The 21992-nt window shown below is 36.6% G+C and overlaps 1 protein-coding gene across 4 annotated transcripts in view; it reads left to right on the top strand.

Annotated features, from left to right (window-relative positions):
- GABRA3 (gamma-aminobutyric acid type A receptor subunit alpha3) overlaps positions 1 to 21992 on the top strand; it is a 402002-nt gene that overhangs the window by 112492 nt on the left and 267518 nt on the right. For all 4 annotated transcript variants that reach the window (XM_032330182.1, XM_032330179.1, XM_032330180.1 and 1 more), the window contains exon 2: positions 2513 to 2689. In XM_032330182.1, coding sequence (XP_032186073.1) covers positions 2550 to 2689 — 140 coding nt within the window. In that variant the 5' untranslated portion in view covers positions 2513 to 2549. The remainder of the gene's footprint in view (positions 1 to 2512; positions 2690 to 21992) is intronic.

Genomic DNA, 21992 nt, shown 5'->3' with positions numbered 1-21992 from the left:
CTTATTCATCACAGATGTATGTGCTATACTTCTTTGTTCATATGCTGTAGATAGCTATTTATTGCCTATTGGTCATCATTACTAAAGAGATACTAGTTCTTCATTGTGGCCACTTGTTTCTATATCTTATCTCTCTGCTCCAGGGAGAAATATTTTGAGCATGTTTGCCTACAGTTGGACCATGGCCTTCTGTTTCTGCATCATGTCAGTCTACTCTACTAGTATGCCTATCTGCTCCTAAACCATGTCACTCAATTCCTGATCATGGGTGCTACGGTACACACAGTGTGTGTTCACACATCATGATTAAGGGCTGATATACCAATACCTCTTCACATACATCATGGTTGTCTAAGCATACTATAACTGTTTATAGCTACATGAATATTTGTCATGTTTGCAGGCCCTTTAAGTGTTATGGCTTTCAGTTTATGCATTATGGTCACTTGAAAATTCATCAAGCTTGTCAGAAGAACAATTTTAAGGGTCTTCTTTCCTACAGTCCTTGTGTGCACTTGTCCTACAGTCCTTGTTTGCACTTGTTTGATGGTCACCTGAGCATGCATCATGGTTATATGTTCATTTAATGCTAATACCTGCTAATGTGCCACATTTCTGTGTGTATATATACCAGGATTGGGGGCTGTTTTGTATATATTTGCTAACTTGCTAAAGCTACCCATTCCAGTAGCATTTTTAATTAAAAAATTAATTGTGGTTAAAAAGCACATAAAAAATCTTAACCACTTTTCAATATGCAGTTTAGTAGTGTTAGGTATTTACACTGTTGTGCAACAGTCAAGTGGCATGCTTTTGATCATGCATGATTTTTAAAAAAAGATTTTATTTATTTAATTGACACAGAGAGAAGTACAAGCAGGGGGAGTGGCAGGCAGAGGGAGAAGTAGGCTGTTGAATAGAAAGCACAATGTGGGGCTTGATCCCAGGACCCTGAGATCATGACCTAACCCAAAGGTAGACACTTAATCAACCGAGCCACCCAGGTGTCCCTTGATCATGTGTAATGTCTTAAGTATTTACCAAGGCTATTTTGTCTTTTACAGTGATTATTAAGCTCATGTGCTATGGTTTTCTGACCAATGTAGTCAAATAGTTTTATACATAAATGTCTTCACATGTATTATAATTATGTTTGTTAATAAAATGTTATGGGGTGCCTAGGTGGCTCAGTCAGTTCAGCATCTGCCTTCATAGTGGTCATTTTAAGTGATACCCTAGAAGAAGCAAAGCAGGAACTTGTAGTGGAAATCCTAAGCTTGGGTCCTTGCCTAAATGTCCAGACTCTGGGTATGAGCAAGGTTGCTGTATTATAAAATGCCTAGGCAGCAACTCAAAGTAGATGTTTTCTCATCACAAAGATTCAAGAAGACAATTGAATATATGACCTAGTGGCTGCATTCTTGGGGATGGGATAAATTTAAAAAGACTTGTTCTTTATCTTCTTATCAACTATAATGGCCCTCCAGCATGTATCTGTATTACATATTAGTCCCTTACCTAAACTTTCCTTGGGAAAAGAGTTTTAAAGCCTTTCATTCTCTTTGGAAGTTAAGTCACTGATAAGACTTAAAAAGAGTATGGTGTTGTTGCAGAATTAGGTCTCCTTCTAGTGGTCAATGTCTCAGATTCAAAGAAGCCATGAGGTTCAGAGATAGCAAAAAAGTGCCACTTTATACTGCTTTCTTAACTCCATGTCTTAGGTAAACATCCACTAGTCCAGAGTTCACAAAATAACCTTGCACATAGGCAACTCTAAATCATCTAATTCTATCATCAGTATAACTTGCTGACCTTTTAGGGTCTTCTGTACTAGGAAGATAGACTTGGATTTCTTATGTTGTGGTCCCTAAATGGGGCTGACTTTACCCTCAAACATTTATGGGGAATCATTATTTTCCTATTCTAGAGCCATGGTGTCTCATCACTCAGCATTTTCTCAGCCTGATTCAGAGGAAACAGTTCATCTACCCTAAGACCTTTGATCTTTTGGAAAATTGCTTAACTGTATTGAAATGAGAATTAATCCCACAAATGCTATAAAGAGAGTTCAGATCTTAATATTCTAATATTTCCTACAATATTACACAGTTAACTATGACAAAGACATTTGTGAGAGTAAAGATCAAATAGGATTGGGGGAAAATAAAATGAAGATATGAGAGAGTATTTTAAATTCTTATGAAATTATGAAAAAGTAACTAAAACTGAGAAGACAGGAAAAGAGATGAAAGTATAACCCAAGACTCTGAATTACTGATTTAGAGCTCTTTACTCTTTATTGGATGGACTTTGGTATATTCAAGAAAAGAGTATGTGGGGAATGAATTTTGGTAGCATTGATGAACTAGGGAAAGGGGATTGTTACATTAATCATTTAATAACTGGATACTAGGAAAGTTAAATGGCTCTAATATAATTGAATAAAACCTTTTTTTAAACCTTTTTTCTTTTTTGTCTTCCACCCCTTCTCCTTCCTCTTTTCCCTGAATAGGGATCTCACAGGTCTCTCCAAGTTGGTGCCTAAGAAAATGATAGTCACACAGATGAGTCACTTCTACACAACCAGCCTTGGGTTTCTTTTTCTGATTAATATTTTTCCTGGAATAACTGGCCAGGGGGAATCAAGACGACAAGAACCTGGGGACTTTGTGAAGCAGGATATTGGCGGGTAAGAACCCTTACCTCCTAGAATAAAAGAAAACTGTGATAAATTCTTGCCTTAGACCAAAACTTTTTATTTTTTTTTTCCTAGAGGTACTCTGATCCCTGATACTTAGACATTACATTGTATTTTATTTTTTAATTTATTTTTTTATTTTCAGCATAACAGTATTCATTATTATTGCACCACACCCAGTGCCCCATGCAATCCGTGCCCTCTATAATACCCACCACCTGGTACCCTGACTTCCCACCCCCCCGTCCCTTCAAAACCCTCAGATTGTTTTTCAGAGTCCATAGTCTCTCATGGTTCACCTCCCCTTCCAATTTACCCCAGTTCCCTTCTCCTCTCTATCTCCCCATGTCCTCCATGCTATTTGTTATGCTCCACAAATAAGTGAAACCATATGATAATTGACTCTCTCTGCTTGACTTATTTCACTCAGCATAATCTCTTCCAGTCCTGTCCATGTTGCTACAAAAGTTGGGTATTCGTCCTTTCTGAAGGAGGCATTATACTCCATAGTGTATATGGACCACATCTTCCTTATCCATTCGTCCGTTGAAGGGCATCTGAGCTATATTTCAATTTATTTGTTTATTTTTCTAATGTAAATTCAATTATGGAGGGCATGTGATGTGATGAGCACTGGGTCTTATATGCAACTAATGAGTCATTGAACACTACACCAAAAACTAATGATGTACTATATGTGGGCTAATTGAATTTATATTGTATTTTTTAAAAAAATCATCAGCTCAAAATTACAAGGTAGAAAGAGATCTCAGAGGTCTTCTTGAGCAGCTCCTTAGCTCATGTTTAAATTCCCTCTGTAACTTCTTTTTTTTTTTTTATAAGATTTTATTTATTTATTTGACAGAGAGAGATCACAAGCAGACGGAGAGGCAGGCAGAGAGAGAGATAGAGGGAAGCAGGCTCCCTGCTGAGCAGAGAGCCTGATGCGGGGCTCAATTCCAGGACCCCGAGATCATGACCCGAGCCGAAGGCAGCGGCTTAATCCACTGAGCCACCCAGGCGCCCCCCACCCCCCCGCAACTTCTTAAAAGCAGTTCTTTCCAGCCGTTTGTACTCATTTTTTTTTTTTCTGTCTTAGATCTCCAACTTGTCCCACTTTATTGGCTCTGTCCTACTAGCATTTAAATGTGATCAAGAATCTCCCATGTTAAATTTAAAAATCTGTCCACCAAATAGTACCTTAAATATTTCCTCCTCTTCACAGTCCTACTTCCTGAAAAAGCAGTTTTCTTTACTGTCTCTACTTACTCACCTCTCATCCATTTTTCCAGTGGTGCTGTCTGACTTTGAGCCTCATGACTCTAAAGCAATTTATGCAACTAAGATGGCCAGTGTTGGCTCTGTTACTGAAATGAACACTTGTCTATTCTTATATTACCCAACTTTTTAAAAATTTTTAGTAGCATGTAGTAACATTCAAAGTTGTTGATTTTTCTCTCCCTCAACACCTTTTTTATGAAATAAAAAACGCACACACATATAAACATGCATAAAGTATAAATATGTGGTTTAAGAACAATTCTTTCTTTTATTTCAGAGACATCACAATTCCCTGTTTCTTAGATTAAGTTCTCTAAACGGGCCCAAGACAAGAATCCAAAAGCAAATAATTTATAGAGAGTGCTCTCAGAGAAACTTGTAGGAAGCAAGGAAAGCAAGATAGGGAAGGGAGGAAAGCAAAGCAAAGATGTGATTTCACTTGAAGGGTAGCCTCCATTTGACCCCCTGGGGTTGAATGGCACTACAGATTTGGCCCACCTCAGGCAAGGGGCTGGACTTCTATGGCCTCTTCCTAATCAGCCATTGCCTGTGGGCTAACTGGAGGAAGGCATAACCTCCCAGGCATTTTAAGGCAAGGTGGCTTTTTTCAGCCAATGTTAAAATACTCTGAAGTAGTAGAGGGACAGTTTTACTGGCCCAGGAAAAAAAAAGATCTGGACATAGTACCAGCAGTAAATACTACACCTGATTTTCTTCATACTTTTATGGCTGTGCTTACTATAGTATTTTCCATACTATTACACAGCTGTATGAAGTGCCTTTGTGATATAAAGATCTTTTGTAATCTTTTTGGTAATATTTTCCTTTGTTCACACATGTGTTGGTGTTTTTCTTTGTTTTGTTCTAAGTGTTCTTACCATACAGACACTGAGTGATTTAATCTATCCCCATGACATCATAACCTTTTATATATACCAATGACTCTCACCTCAATTATCATTCCTAATTTCTCTTGAGTGTCATTCCTCTATATTCAACATCTGAATTCCTCTATATTCAACATCTATTCATTGGACATGTCTACTTGGCTACCCATAAATTCCTTAATCTAAGTATGTCTAAATTAGTTTTATCATCTCCATCTCCCTCCCTTACTCTTAACAACAACAAAAACAACAAACATGATATGCTAGTCTTCCATTATCCTTAGTCAATAACACCACTATGCACCCCATTGCACAAGCAAGACACTGAAATCATCTCTGCCAATTTTCTACTCTTTGATTTCTAGATTGAACTATTTTCCATGGTATGTAATTACTACCTCCCACATCTTTAGGATTCATCTACTTTCCCACAACTTTCCAGCTACCACCTTAGTTTAATCCAATATTGTCTTCCACTTGTACTATTACAAAAGTCTCTAGTTGGTCTTACTTTCTAAAGTCTTGCTCCCACCCAAACTAACCTCTGCTCTGTAGCCAATATTCCACAGTGTATGTTGAGTCATAGCTATTCTAGGTCATTTAATGGATTCCTATTTTCCCTAGACTAAAGCCCAAATTCCTTAAATGATTTTTTCCGATCCAATGTAACCCAGCCTCTACCCATCTTGGCAGCCTTATTTATTAGTCCCCCTGTCCCCAAACTTTGTGTTCCTCAGCTGTATGAAACTTCATTCAATTTTAAAACCCTATCTCATTCAGAGAATATTAGTAATAGCAATGATCCTCTTAAGCCTTAAAATATTTAAGTATTACTCAGGATATTTTATTATTTGGTGGTGGCTTTTGTCTTGTGTTTTACACTTGGCTACTACCCCATATTCTTGAAAGTGTTAGGACTTATTCCTAATTATTTTTGCAGGGTTATCTTAATATACTCTTTCCATCTATCAGAAATTTCAAAAGTAATTTCTGAGGCTGAAGGCTACAGAACTGGACTAATATGTCCTTAGAAACATGGACAATGAGGCCCTTTTTGTTCTTTACTCCAGTCTGAAAAAACAGGCTAATTCTGTTTTATTAATTTCTTATGTATCGGATTTCATTGGGTTATGACAGATGTCCTAAATAAGATGTAAATGCTAAATAAATGAACTTTATTTTTTCAAGTCCTAAATCCTGTTAAATTTTAACTCTGAGAATAAGTTATTTAAGAATTTATTGCAACTTTTCTTATAATCTTAAATAAAAATTTTGAACACAACTGTCCCTGTCCTTTGTAGCTTTATGATCATCATAGAGAACATTCATTATGTTAATTCTATATTTATATATTTTTTGCGTGTGTCTCCATGTTCAGTGTTAGTTGCAGTCTCTCCTGTTTACACTGGTTTGTTTACATCCTACTGGTGCTTAGAAAATTAGATAGCCAAATCTTTTAGTGATTATATTAAAGAGGACTTCAAGAGATCCTCCTTGAAAAAAACCAAAGTAGTGCTAGATTTAATATAAGGGAATTTGAAACTTTTTTGAAGGGCTACCTTCAAATTAAATTAGATTAATGTCTAATTTACCTGACATGAGAATTACTACCCCAGCTTTCTTTTGAGGCCCATTGGCATGAAAGATGCTTCTCCATCCCTTCACTTTCAGTCTGGATGTATCTTTACATTCCAAATGGGACTCTTGTAGACAGCATATGGATGGGTCCTGTTGTTTTATCCAACCTGCAACCCTGTGTCATTTTATGGGAGCGTTTAGGCCATTCACATTGAAAGTAATTATTGAAAGACCCATTTTTACTGACATCATGTTGCCTGTGGAGTCCTTGTTTCTATAGATTGTCTCCATAATTTTCTGTTCTATTTCACTCTTGGGTTCTTTCTTCTTTTATAGAACTCCCCTTAATATTTCTTGTCGTGCCAACTTGGTGGTCACATACTCTTTCAAACCTTGCCAGTCTTGGAAGCTCTTTATCTCTCCATCCATTTTGAATGTCAACCTTGCTGGATAAAGTGTTCTTGCTGCATGTTCTTCTCATTTAGTGCCCTGAATATGTCTTGCCAGCCCTTTGGAAGGGTGAGACTACTAAAACCCTGGATCTAAATATTGGGGTTGGCACTGTATTTGTATTTGTTAGAAATAAAAAGGGATGTCTGGGTGTATCAGTCATTAAGTGTCTGCCTTTAGCTCAGGTTCATGAACCCAGGGTCCTGAGATCGAGCCCCATATTGGGCTCCCTGTTCAGTGGGAAGACTGCTTCTCCTTCTTCCACTCCCCCTGCTGTGTTCCCTCTCTCCCCGTGTCTTTCTCTGTCAAATAAATAAATAAAATCTTTTTTTCTTTTCTCTCATTTAAAAAAAATTTTTACACTTTTATTTATTTATTTTTTATTTTTTCAGTGTTCCAAGATTCATTGCTTATGCACCACACTCAGTGCTCCATAATATATATGCCCTCTCCAATACCCACAACCAGGCTAACCCATCCCCCCACCCCCATCCCTTCCAAAACCCTCACCTTGTTTCTGAGTCCAGTGTCCCATGCTTAAAAATAAAAAGAATAAAACAATTCAACTTACAACTATGTGGTATATTCTGGTAGTTCTGATACTTAGCAGAGCTGCTTCTTTTTGTCTTTTTGTTTTTATACTTTCTTAATGATGTTCTTTTGTGTTGAAAAAATCCATTTGCATAAAATACCCAGTGCTCCATGCAATCCATGCCTTCCTTAATACCCTTCACCAGGCTCACCCATCACCCCCAAACCCTTCCCTTCTAAAACCTTAAGTTTGTTTCCTAGAGTCCATAGTCTCTCATGGTTTGTCTCCCACTCTGATTTCTTCCCCTTCCTTTTCCCCTTCTCCTAATACCCTCCATGCTATTCCTTATGTTTCACAAATAAGTGGAACCATATAATACTTCACTTTGACTTATTTCACTTAGCATAATCTTCTCCAGTTCCATCCATGTTGATGCAAAAGTTGGGTATTCATCCTTTCTGATGGCTGAGTTATATTCCATTGTGTATATGGACCACATCTTTATCCATTGGTCTGTTGAAGGGCATCTTGACTCTTTCCACACTTCGGCTATAGTGGACATGGCTGCTATGAACATTAGGGTGCATATTGGGGTACATATGGCCCTTCTTTTCACGACATCTGTATCTTTGGGGCAAATACCCAGTAGTGCAATTGCTGGGTCATAAGGTAACTCTATTTTTAATTTTTTGAGGAACCTCCACACTGTTTTTTGAAGTGGCTGCACCAATTTACATTCCCACCAACAGTGGAATTTAAGAATTCCAACAGGGCTCCCTTTTCTCTACTACTTCTCCAACAAGTTGTTTCTTGCCTTGTTGATTTTTGCCATTCTGACTGATATAAGGTGGTATCTCAATGTGGTTTTGATTTTAATTTCCCTGATGGCTAATGATGATAAACAATTTTTCATGTGTCTGTTAGTCATTTGTATGTCTTCTTTGGAGAAGTGTCTTCTCATGTCTTCTGACCATTTTTTGACTTGATTACATGCTGAGTTTAAGAAGTTCTTTATAGATCTTAGATATAAGCCCTTTGTAGTTTCATTTGCAAACCTCTTTGTTTTGTTGACTGTTTCCTTTGCTGTCCAAAATCTTTTTATCTTGATGAAGTTCTGAAAGTTCATTTTCACTTTTGTTTTCCTTGCCTTTGGAGACATGTCTTGAAAGAAGTTGCTGTGGCTGATGTTGAAGAAGTTACTGCCTATGTTCTCCTCTAGGATTTTGATGGATTCTTGTGTCCCACTGAGGTCTTTCATGTCTTTTGAGTTTAACCTTTGTGTATAGTGTAAAAGAATGGTCCAGTTTCATTCTTCTGCATGTGGCTGTCCAATTTTCCCAGAATCATTTATTGAAGAGACTTTTTTCCATCAGATATTTTTCCTGCTTTGTCAAAGATTAGTTGGCTGTAGGGTTGAAAGTCCATATCTGGACTCTCTATTCTGTTCCACTGGTCTATGTGTCTGTTTTTGTGCCAGTACCATGCAGTCTTGTTGGTGATAGCTTTGTAATATAGCTTGAAATCAGGCAAAATGATGCTCCCAGCTTTGTTTTTCTTTTTCAACATTTCCTTGATGATTTGGAGTCTTTTCTGGTTCCATACAAATTTTAGGACTGCTTATTCTAGCATTTTGAAAAATGTCGTTGGTATTTTGATTGGGATGGCGTTGAAAGTATCAATTGCTCTAGGCAGCATAGACATTTTAACAATGTTTATTCTTCCACTACATCAAAAAACTAATGATGTACTGTATAGTGACTAACATAACACAATAAAAAAAATAAAGTAAAAAAAAACAAAAAAAAGAAAAATTCCATTTGCCACATTATCTTATCCACTTTTTTCCAAGTTTTTATTTAAATTCCACTCAGTTAACATACAATGTAATAATAGTTTCAAGTGTAGAATTTAGTGGTTCATCACTTACAAAGAACACCCACTGCTCACCACAAGTGTCCTCCTTAATCCCCATCACTTATTTAACCAATACCTACCAACCTCCTTTCCAGTAACCATCAATGTGTTCTCTATAGTTAAGAATATGTTTTATGGTTTGCCTCTCTCTTTTTCCGTCCTATGTTCATCTATTTCTTAAATTCCACATATAAGTGAAATTATATGGTATTTGTTTTTCTCTCACTGATTTATTTTACTTCACATAATATACTCTAGCTCCACCTACATCTTCACAAATGACAAGATTTTATTATTTTTAATTATTTTTTTATTTTTTTATAAGCATATAATGTATTTTTAGCCCCAGGGGTACAGGTCTGTGAATCGCCAGGTTTACACACTTCACAGCACTCACCATAGCACATACCCTCCCCAATGTCCATAAACCCACCACCCTCTACCGACCTCCCTCCCCCCAGCAACCCTCAGTTTGTTTTGTGAGATTAAGAGTCTGATGGTTTGTCTCCCTCCTGATCCCATCTCGTTTCATTTATTCTTTTCCTACCCCCCAAACCCCCTACATTGCATCTCCACTTCCTTATATCTGGGAGATCACATGATAGTTGTCTTTCTCTGATTGACTTATTTCGCTAAGCATAATACCCTCTAGTTCCATCCACAGTGTTGCAAATGGTAAGATTTCATTTGTTTTGATGGCTGCATAGTATTTAATTGTATATATATATATATATGTATACATATATATATATACACACCACATCTTCTTTATCCATTCATCTGTTGATGGGCACCTAGGTTCTTTCTATAGTTTGGCTATTGTGGACATTGCTGCTATAAATATTCGGGTGCACATGCCCCTTCAGATAACTACATTTGTATCTTTAGGGTAAATACCCAGTAGTGCAATTTCTGGGTCATAGGGTAGCTCTATTTTCAACTTTTTGAGGATCCTCCATGCTGTTTTCCAGAGTGGTTGCACCAGCTTGCATTCCCACCAACAGCGTAGGAGGGTTCCCCTTTCTCCGCATCCTCACCAGCATCTGTCATTTCCTGACTTGTTAATTTTAGCCATTCTGACTGGTGTGAGGTGATATCTCATTGTGGTTTTGATTTGTATTTCCCTGATGCCAAGTGATGTGGAGCATTTTTTCATGTGTCTGTTGGCCATCTGGATGTCTTCTTTGCAGAAATGTCTGTTCATGTCCTCTGCCCATTTCTTGATTGGATTATTTGTTCTTTGGGTGTTGAGTTTGCTAAGCTCTTTATAGATTTTGGATATAAGCCCTTTATCTGATATGTCACTTGCAAATATCTTCTCCCATTCTGTCAGTTGTCCTTTGGTTTTGCTAACTGTTTCCTTTGCTGTGCAAAAGCTTTTGATCTTGATGAAATCCCAATGGTTCATTTTTGCCCTTGCTTCCCTTGCCTTTGGCGATGTTCCTAGGAAGACATTGCTGCAGCTGAGGTCGAAGAGGTTGCTGCCTGTGTTCTCCTCAAGGATTTTGATGGGTTCCTTTCTCACATTGAGGTCCTTCATCCATTTTGAGTCTATTTTCATGTGTGGTGTAAGGGAATGGTCCAATTTCATTTTTCTGCATGTGGCTGTCAAATATCCCCAACACCATTTGTTGAAGAGGCTGTCTTTAAAAAGACAATGCTTTGTCAAAGATTAGTTGACCATAGAGTTGAAGGTCCATTTCTGGGCTCTGTATTTTGTTCCATTGATCTATGTGTCTGTTTTTGTACCATACTGTCTTGATGATGACAGATTTGTAATAGAGCTTGAAGTCCAGAATTGTGGTGCCACCAACTTTGGCTTTTTTTTTTTTTTTCAATATTCATTTGGCTATTCAAGGTCTTTTCTGGTTCCATAAAAATTTTAGGATTATATGTTCCATTTCTTTGAAAAAAATGGGTGGAATTTTGATTGGGGTTGCATTAAATGTGTAGATTGCTTTAGGTAGCATAGACATTTTCACAATATTTGTTCTTCCAATCCAAGGGCATGGAATATTTTTCCATTTCTTTGTGTCTTCCACAATTTCTTTCATGACTATTTTATAGTTTTCTTAGTATAGATTCTTTGCCTCATTGGATAGGTTTATTCCTAGGTATCTTATGGTTTGGGGTGCAATCGTAAATGGGATTGACTCCTTAATTTCTCTTTCTTCTGTCTTGTAGTTGGTGTAAAGATATACAACTGATTTTTGTGCATTGATTTTATATCCTGACACTTTACTGAATTCCTGTATAAGTTCTAGCAGTTTTGGAGTGGAATCTTTTGGGTTTTCCACATATAGTATCATATCCTTTGCAAAGAGTGATAGTTTGACTTCTTCTTTGCTGATTTAGATGCCTTTAATTTGTTTTTGTTGTCTGATTGCTGAGGCTAGGACTTCTAGTACTATGTTGAATAGCAGTGGTGATAATGGACATCCCTGCTGTGTTTCTGACCTTAGCAGAAAAGCTTTCAGTTTTTCTCCATTGAGAATGATATTTGTGGTGGGTTTTTCATACATGGCTTTGATAATATTGAGGTATGTACCCTCTATCCCTACACTCTGAAGAGTTTTGATCAGGAAGGGATGCTGTACTTTGTCAAATGCTTTTTCAGCATCTATTGAGAGTATCATATGGTTCTTATTCTTTCTTTTATTAATGTATTGTATCACATTGATTGATTTGTGGATGTCAAACCAACCTTGCAGCCCTGGAATAAATCCCACTTGGTCGTGGTGAATAATCCTTTTTATGTACTATTGAATCCTATTAGCTAGCATTTTGGTAAGAATTTTCGCATCTGTGTTCGTCAAGGATATTGGTCTGTAATTCTCTTTTTTGATAAGATCCTTGTCTGGTTTTGGGATCAAGGTGATGTTGGCCTCAAAATGAGTTTGGAAGTTTTTCTTCAATTTCTATTTTTTGAAACAGTTTCAGAAGAATAAGAATTAATTCTTCTTTAAATGTCTGGTAGGATTCCCCTGGGAAGCTGTCTGGCCCTGGGCTTTTGTTTGTTTGGAGATTTTTGATGACTGTTTCCATCTCCTTAGTGGCTATGGGTCTGTTCAGGTTTTCTCTTTCTTCCTGGTTCAGTTGTGATAGTTTATATGTCTCTATGGAATGCATCCATTTCTTCCAGATTGTCAAATTTATTGGCATAGAGCTGCTCATAGTATGTTCTTATAATTGTTTGTATTTCTTTGGTGTTGGTTTTGATCTTTCCTCTTTCATTCATGATTTTATTTACTTGGGTCCTTTCTTTTTTCTTTTTGATAAGTCTGGCCAGATGTTGATCAATCTTATTAATTCTTTCAAAGAACCAGCTCCTAGTTTTGTTGATTTGTTTTATTGGTTTTTTTTGTTTGTTTGTTTCTATTTCATTGATTTCTGCTCTGATCTTTATGATTTCTCTCCTCCTGCTGGGTTTAGGCTTTCTTTGTTGTTCTTTCTCCAGCTCCTTTAGGTGTAGGGTTAGGTTGTGTCTTTGAGACCTTTCTTGTTTCTTAAGAAATGCTTGTATCGCTATATATTTTCCTCTCAGGACTGCCTTTGCTGTGTCCCACATATTTTGAGCCATTGTGTTTTCATTATCATTTGTTTCCATGAACTTTTTCAATTCTTTAATTTCCTGGTTGACCCATTCATTCTTTAGAAGGATGCTGTTTAGTCTCCATGTATTTGGGTTCTTTTCAAATTTCCTCTTGTGATTGAGTTCTAGCTTCAGAGCATTGTGGTCTGAAAATATGCAGGGAATGATCCCAATCTTTTGATACCAGTTGAGACCTGATTTATGACCCATGATGTGGTCTATTCTGGAGAATGTTCCGTGCACACTAGAGAAAAATGTGTATTCTGTTGCTTTGGGATGGAATGTTCTGAAGATATCTGTGATATCCATCTGGTCCAGTGTGTCATTTAAGGCCTTTATTTTCTCGTTGATCTTTTGCTTGGATGATCTGTCCATTTCACTGAGGAGAGTCCCCTACTATTATTGTATTATTGTCAATGTGTTTCTTTGATTTTGGTATTAATTGGTTTATATAGTTGACTGCTCCCACGATAGGGACATAGATATTTAAAATTGTTAGATCTTCTTATTGGATAGACACTTTGAGTATGATATAGTGTCCTTCCTCATCTCTTATTATAGCTTTGGCTTAAAATCTAATTGATCTGATATAAGGATTGCCACCCCAGCTTTCCTCTGATGTCCATTAGCATGGTAAATTGTTTTCCATCCCCTCACTTTAAATCTGGAGGTGTCTTTGAGTCTAAAATGAGTTTCTTGTAGGCAGCATATTGATGGGTTTTGTTTTTTTTATCCATTCTGATACCCTGTGTCTTTTGATTGGGGGCATTTAGCACATTTATATTCAGGATAATTATTGAGAGATATGAATTTAGTGCCATTGTATTGCCTGTAAGGTGACTGTTACTGTATATCGTCTCTGTTCCTTTCTGATCTACCACTTGTAGGCTCTCTCTTTGCTTAGAGGACTGTTTTCAATATTTCCTGTGGAGCTGGTTTGGTGTTTGCAAATTTTTTCAGTTTTTGTTTGTCCTGGAAGCTTTTAATCTCTCCTATTTTCAATGATAGCCTAGCTGGATATAGTATTCTTGGCTGCATGTTTTTCTCGTTTAGTGCTCTGAATATATCATGCCAGTTCTTTCTGGCCTGCCAGGTCTCTGTGGATAAGTCTGCTGTCAACCTAATATTTTTACCATTGTATGTTACAGACTTCTTTTCCTGGGCTTCTTTCAGGATTTTCTCTTTGTCGCTAAGACTTGTAAATTTTACTATTAGGTGATGGGGTATGGACCTATTCTTATTGATTTCGAGGGGGGTTCTCTGCACCTCCTGGATTTTGATGCTTGTTCCCTTTGCCATATTGGGGATATTCTCTTCAATAATTCTCTCCAATATACCTTCTGCTCCCCTCTCTCTTTCTTCTTCTGGAATCCCAATTATTCTAATGTGGTTTCATCTTATGGTGTCACTTATCTCTCAAATTCTCCCCTTGTGGTCCAGAATTTGTCTCTCTTTTGCTCAGCTTCTTTATTCTCTGTCATTTGGTCTTCCATATCACTAATTCTTTCTTCTACCTCATTTATCCTAGCAGTAATAGACTCCACTTTTGACTGTACCTCATTAATAGCTTTCTTGATTTCAACTTGGTTAGATTTTAGTTCTTTTATTTCTCCAGAAATGGCTTTTATCTCTCCGGAGTGGGTTTCTCTAATATCTTCCATGCGTTTTTCGAGCCTGGCTAGAAACTTGAGAATCATCATTCTAAATTCTAGATCTGTCATATTACCAATGTCTGTATTGATTAGCTCCCTAGCCTTTGGTACTACCTCTTGTTCTTTTTTTATTTTTGTGGTGAGTTTTTCTGCCTTGTCATTTTGTCCAGATAAGGCTATATGAAGGAGCAAATAAAATACTAAAAGATTGTCAAAGACCCTAGGAAAATGTGCTTTTACCAAATCAGAAGAGACCCCAAATCATGGGAGGGAGAAAGGGATAAAAAGAAGTTCAGAAAGAAAAATAATTAAAAAAGGAAGACAAAGAAAAAATATAAAAAAGAAAAAAAAATATATATATTAGACTGGTGACTAGAACAGGGTCACCCACTTAATTTTGGAAGTATTTTGGTCTCTTAGAAGAAATTACCTACTAAAATTTTAAGGAGTTTATTTATTTATTTATTTGTCAGAGAGAGAGAGAGAGAGAGAGAGAGAGAGCATGCACGAGCACACAAGCAGGCAGAGGTAAAGAGAGAAGCAGGCTCCTTGCCAAGCAGAGAGCCTTATGTGGGGCCCGATCCCAGGACCCTGAGATCATGACCTGAGCTAAAGGCAGAGGTTTAACCCACTGAGCCACCCAGGCACCCTCCTCCCCAAATTTTAAAAATGAAAAACATATATAAGTGTAAACACAATGAAGGGATGGAATATGCCTTTAAAGATGAACATTTTTTTTTTAATTTCTAAAAAAGGAGTTGATAAAGTAAGTTGGTTAAGAGAATAAAGAAAAAAATTGGAGAGAATTAGTTTGGGCTGGAGCCTAGAACAAGCCTAGAGCTAGATTTAAGGTATATTTTGATCTATTAGTAGAAATTGTACCCCAAATTTTTTAGAAGAAAAAAACCCTATGTGCATACAAAAAATAGATACAATGAAGAATAAAATAATAGTGAAGGTTCAAAAGAGATAATTTTTTTTTTAATGAAAGGTATTGTTAAGATAAACTAGTTAAAAATGTTAAAAGAGGAAAGGGTAAAAGTTAAAAAAGATTATCAGAGGAAAAACAGTTAATTAACTAGAAGACTAAAGAATCATGGGGAGAAAGCCATGAATTCCATGCTTTGCTTTCTCCTCCTCTGGAATTCTGCTGTTCTCCGTGGTAAGTGAACTTGGTCTTGACTGCATTTCTTGTTGATCTTCTGGGAGCCTGTTCTAGTGATTCTCAAGTGTCTTTGCCAGAGGTGGAGTTGCACCGCTCTTACCAGGGGCCAAGATAATCATCCACTTGGGTTTGCTTTCGGGAGCTTTTGTTCCCTGAAGGCTTTCTGTAGAGTTCCACACGATGGGAATGAAAATAGCGGCCTCCCAGTCTCCAGCCTAGAGGAGCTGGGAGCTCGGGGCCCCACTCCTCAGTGTGCCCTTGGAGGAAAGTGCTCAATCACTCACATCTCCCTGGCCTCTGGCCGTGCTCTGAGCTCACCCGTCTTGTGATTAGCTCAAGGTAACCCCGAGCTGAGAGCTCACTCCTCGGCTCTGTTTCTGTAGCCAGCTTCCCTGCTCTAATACCTGTGAGCTCTTTGACACTCAGATACCCTCTATCCTTCTGTGACCCTGTGGGAACTGGGGTCACACTGACACCATGTGGGCTTCACCCTGGTTTAGCCTCTGGAATGAGGTCCCTCAGTGGAGCAGACTTTTAAAAGTCCCAATTTTGTGCTCCATTGCTCTGCTGCTTGCCAGGAGCTGGCCCCTCCCCCCACGGTCTATCTTCCCATTGCTTTGGATTCACTTCTCTGCCAGTCCTACCTTTCATAAAGTGGTCAAATTTCTGTTTTTAGAATTGCTGTTCTTCTCTTCAATCTCCTGTTGGATTTGTAGGTGTTTGCAATGGTTTGATAAGCTATTTAGCTGATCTCCTGCTAGCTGATGTCATCTCAGCCTGCTACTTCTCTGCCATCTAGACTCCTCCAAGATTTCATTCTTTTTTATGTCTGAATAATATTGCATTGTGTGTGTATGTATGTATATATATATAAACATACATATATTTATACTGCTTTATTCATTTATGTATGAATATATACTTAATAACATAATGTCTATTTATATAAATATATAAATAATATATATAAATGTATGAGCAAATATTATATACACACATATAATATGTATATGTATATTATATATATGTACCCTTGTATATATTTATGTATATTTATAAATATGTAATTTGTATAATAAATATTATATATATGTATATACTGCTTTATTCATTTATCAGTTGATTGAGATTTGAGCTCGTGATGCAATGAGCACAGGTGTTATATACAACTGATGAATCACTGAACTCTATTCTTTTTTTTTTTAATAAATTTTTTTATTTTTTATAAACATATATTTTTATCCCCAGGGGTACAGGTCTGTGAATCGCCAGGTTTACACACTTCACAGCACTCACCAAAGCACATACCCTCCCCAATGTCCATAACCCCACCCCCCTTCTCCCAACCCTGCTCCCCCAAGCAACCCTCAGTTTGTTTTGTTCTGAAACTAATAATACACTATATGTTAATTAGTTAAATTAAAAAATAAAAAAACTGTGGGCTCCTTCCATAATTGAGCTACTGTTGATAGTGCCACAAAACACTGGGGTGCTTGTGTCTCTTTGAATCAGTATTTTTGTATTCTTTGGATAAACAGCTAGTAGTGTAATTGCTGGGTTGTAGGGTAGTTCTGTTTTTAACTTTTTGAGGAGCCTCCATACTGTTTCCCAGAGTGGAGGATCACTTTGCATTCCTACCAACAGAATAAGAGGGTTCACCTTTTTCCACACACTTACCAACATCTGTTGTTTCCTTTGTTGTTAACATCAGCCATTTTGAAAGGTGTGAAGATGATATTTCATAGTAGTTTTGATTTTTTTTTTTTGCTGAAGATGAGTTATGTTCAGCATATTTTCATGTGTCTATTACCCATCTGGATGTCTTCTTTGAAAGAAATGTCCATTCATGTCTTCTGTGTATTTCTTAACTGATTATTAGTTTTTTGGTTGTTAAGTTTGACAAGTTCTTCATAGATTTTTGGATACTAGCCCTTTATCAGATATATCATTTTCAACTATCTTCTCCCATTCCAAAGGTTGCCTTTTAGTTTTGTTGATTGTTTCTCTTGCTGTGCAGAAGCTTTTAATCTTGGTGAAGTCCCAGTAGTTTATTTTTGCTTTTGTTTCCCCTGCCTTTAGAGATATATCTAGTAAGAAGTTGTTACAGCCAAGGTCAAAGAGGTTGTTGCCTGTATTCTTCTCTCAGATTTTGATGACTGTTTCACGTTTAGGTCTTTTATCCATTTTCAATTTATTTTTGTGTATGGTGTAAAAAAGTGGTTCAATTTCCTTCTGCATGTGGCTCTCCAGTATTCACAACACCATTTGTTGGAAACATTTTTCCTTTGGATATTCTTTCCTGTTTTGTCACAGATTAGTAGACCTTATAGTTGTGGGTCCATTTCTGAGTTGTCTGTTCTGTTCCATTAATCTATGTGTCTGTTTTTGTGCCAGTAATATACTGTCTTTATGACTATAACTTGGTATTAGAGCTTGAAATCTGGAATCATGATGATGCTTGTTTTGCTTTTCTTTTTCAAGATTGTTTTGGCTATTCAGGATCTTTTGTGGTTCCATACAAATTTTAGGATTGTTTTTTATGGATGATTTGTTCTAGCTCTGTGAAAAATGCTGGTGCTATTTTGATAGGGATTGCATTACATGTGTAGATTAGCTTGGGTAATATAGACATTTTAATAATATGTGTTCTTCCAAATCATGAGCATGGAATGTTTTTCCATTCCTTTGTGTCATTTCTTTCATAAATGTTCGATAGTTTTCAGAGTACAGACCTTTTATCTCTTTGGTTAGGTTTATTTCTAGGTTTCTTATGGTTTTTGGTGCCACAATTATAAATGGGATCAATTACTTGATTTCATTTACTGCTGCTTCATTATCAGTGTATAACATGCAACTGATTTCTGAACATTGATTTTTATCCTGAAGCTTTCATGAATTCATGTATCAGCTCTAGAAATTTTTTGGTGGAATCTTTGGGTTTTCTACTTAGAATATCATGTCATCTGAAAATAGTGAAAGTTTGACTTGTTTCTTGTTGATTTGGATGCCTTTTATTTCCTTTTTGATGTCTGATTGCTGAGGCTAAGACTTCCAGTAATATGTTATATAGTAATGTAAGAATTGACATCTTTGACTTGTTCCTGGCCATAGGTGAAAGACTCTCATTTTTTTTTTTTTACCATTGAGGATTGTATTAGCTATGGATCTTTCATATATGGCCTTTATGATGTTGAGGTATGTTACCTTTATCCTTACTTTGTTGAGGATTTTTAATCAAGAATGAATGCTCTGCTCTGTTAAATGTATTTTTTATATCTATTGAAAGGATCATATGGTTCTTATTCTTGCTTTTATTAATGTTGCTTATGATGTTGATTGATTTGTAAATATTGAACCATCCTTGCATCCTGGGAATAAATCCCACTTGATCGTGGTGAATGACTCTTTTAATGTACTGTTGGATTCAATATACTAATATTGAGAATTTTTGCATCCACGTTTATCAGGGATATTGACCTATAACTCTCTTTTTTAGTGGGGCCTTTGTCTGCCTTTGGAATCAAGGTAATGCTGGCTTCCTAGAATGGTTTTGGAAAGGTTTTTTTTTTTCCATTTTTATTTTTTGGATGAGTTTGAGAAGAATAGGTATTAGCTCTTCTTTAAATGTCTGTTGGAATTCTCCTGGGAAGTCATGTGGCTGTGGACTGTTGTGTGCTGGGAGATTTTTTGATTACTGATTCAATTTCTTTGCTGGTTATCAGTTGGTGAAAGTGTTCTATTTCTTCCTGTTTCAGTTTCGTTTGTTTATATATTTCTATGAATTTATCCATTTCTTCTAGAATACCCAATTTATTGAACAAACGTGTAATTTTTCATAATATTCTCTTAAAAATGTTTGTTGGTTGTGATCGCTTGCATTTGTGATTTTATTAATTTGGGTGATTTATCTTTTCTTTTTGCTAAATCTGGCTAGTGATTTATCAATTTCATTAATTATTTCAATGAACCAGCTCTTAGTTTAGTTGGTCTGTTCTCCTGTGGTTTTTTTGGTTTGTTCATTTGTTTCTATAGCATTTATTTCTGCTCTAATCTTTATTATTAGATTCTTCTGGTAGTTTTAGGCTTCATTTGTTATGCTTTTCCAGCTCTTTTAGATGTAAGTTTAGGTTGAATATTTGCTTCTTCTGGTAGTTTTAGGCTTTACTTGTTATTCTTTCCTAGTTCTTTCAGGTGTAAGGTTAGGTTGGAATATTTGTTTCTTGAGGTAGGCCTGTACTGGATATACCTCCCTCTTAGGACTACTTCTGCTGCCTCTCAAAGGTTTTGAACCCTTATGTTGTAATTTTCATTTGCTTCCATACATTTTTAAAATTACTTCTTTAGCTTTCTGGTTGGTCTATTCATTCTTCAGTGAAACATTCTTTATCCTCCATGTACTTGAGCCTTTTCATATTTTTTCTTGTGGCTGACTTCAAGTTTCATAGTATTGTGGTCTGAAAATATGCATGGTATGATCTCGATCTTTTTGTACTTGTTGAGGGCTGATTTGTGACCTAGTGTGTGATCTGTTCTTGGGAATGTTTCATGCACACTAAAAAAATGTGTATTCTGCTTTAGGATGAAATATTCCAAATATGTCTATTATATATGGGCCAGTGTGTCACTCAGCCATTGTTTCCTCATTCATCTTCTGCTTCGATGATCTATCCAGTGTTGTAAGTGGGGTATTAAAGTCCCTTACTATTATTTTATTATTACCAATGAATTCCTTTATGTTTATTATTAATTATTTTACATATTTGGGTGCTCCCAAATTGGGGAGATAAATAATTATAATTCTTAGATCTTCTTGTTGGATTAGAGGCCTTAATTTTGACGTTATGCCCTTCACCTCTTGTCGTAGTCTTTCATTCAAAATCTAGTTTGTCTGATATAAGTGTGGCTACTTTGGCTTTTGACATCCTTTACCATGACAAATTCTTCTCCATCCCCTCATTTCTTCATTTTAAAAAATATTATTTGTTTATTTTAGAGAGAGAGTGTGTGTGTGAGAATGGGGGAGGGACAGAGAGAGGAAGAGAATTCCAGAGGATTCCCTGCTGAGTAGGGATCCTGACATGAGGCTCTATCATATGACCCTGAGATCATGGCCTGATCTGAAATCAAGAGTCAGTTGCCCATCTGACTGAGCCACCCAGGTGTCCCTTCATTGCCTCACTTTCAACCTGCAGGTGTCTTAAGTATAAAATGAGTCTCTTCTGTGGACTCTGAGAAACTGAGGGTTTTGGAGGAGAGGGGCGCAGGGAATGGGTCAGCCTGTGGTGGGCATTAAGGACGGCACATATTGCATGGATCACTGGGTGTTGTACATAAACAATGAATCATGGAACACTGTATCAAAAACTAATGATATATTTTATGGTGACTAACATAACCCAATAAATAAAATAAAATAAAATGATTCTCTTGTAGGCAGCATATAAGTGGGTCTTTTTTTTTTTTTTTTAAATATCTATCCTGACACCCTATGTCTTTTCGATTGGGGCATTTAGCCCATTTACATTTAGCGTGATTATTGATAGATATGAATTTAGTTCCATTGTATTACTTGTTAAGTTATTATTTCTGGAGATTTTTCTCTTGTTCTTTTCTTGTCTTTGTAACTTTTGGTCTTTCTTTCTCACTCAAGGAGTTCCCTTTCATATTTTTTTCAGGGCTGGTTTAATGGTCACAAACTCCTTTAGTTTTTGTTTGAGAAACTGTCTCTCCTTCTATTCTGAATGACAGACTTACTGGATAGAATATTCTTGACTATAGATTTTTCCCTTTGAGCACAATATATCATGCCACTTTCTTCTAGCCTGCCAAATTTCTCTTGAGAGGTCTGCTGTTTATCTTATTTGCCTTCCCTTAGATTAGGGACTTCTTTTCTCTAGTTGCTTTTGGATTTTTCCTTATCTCTATATTTTGCAAATTTAACTATGATATGTCTTGGTGTTGGCCTGCTTTTGTGAATTTTGATGGGAGTTTTCTGTCTCTCCTAGAATAGGGTGTCTGCTTCCTTCCCTAAATTAGGGATGTTTTCAGCTAAAATGTGCTCAAAAAGACTTTCTGCCCCCCCCCTTTTTTTCTCTCTTCTTCTGGGACTGCTATAATATGCTAATGATGCTATTATGCTTTATGGATTCATTGGGTTCCCTAAGTCTACATTTGTGATCCAGTATTTTTCTTTCCCTCTTCTTTTCAGCATCATTATTTTCCATAATTTAATCTTCTATATCA

The sequence above is a fragment of the Mustela erminea genome, chromosome X (assembly GCF_009829155.1).
Source record: "Mustela erminea isolate mMusErm1 chromosome X, mMusErm1.Pri, whole genome shotgun sequence".
Taxonomy (NCBI): Eukaryota; Metazoa; Chordata; class Mammalia; order Carnivora; family Mustelidae; genus Mustela; species Mustela erminea.
The sequence above is the reverse complement of the archived record's forward strand: the minus strand, read 5'-3'. Positions and strand labels throughout refer to the sequence as shown.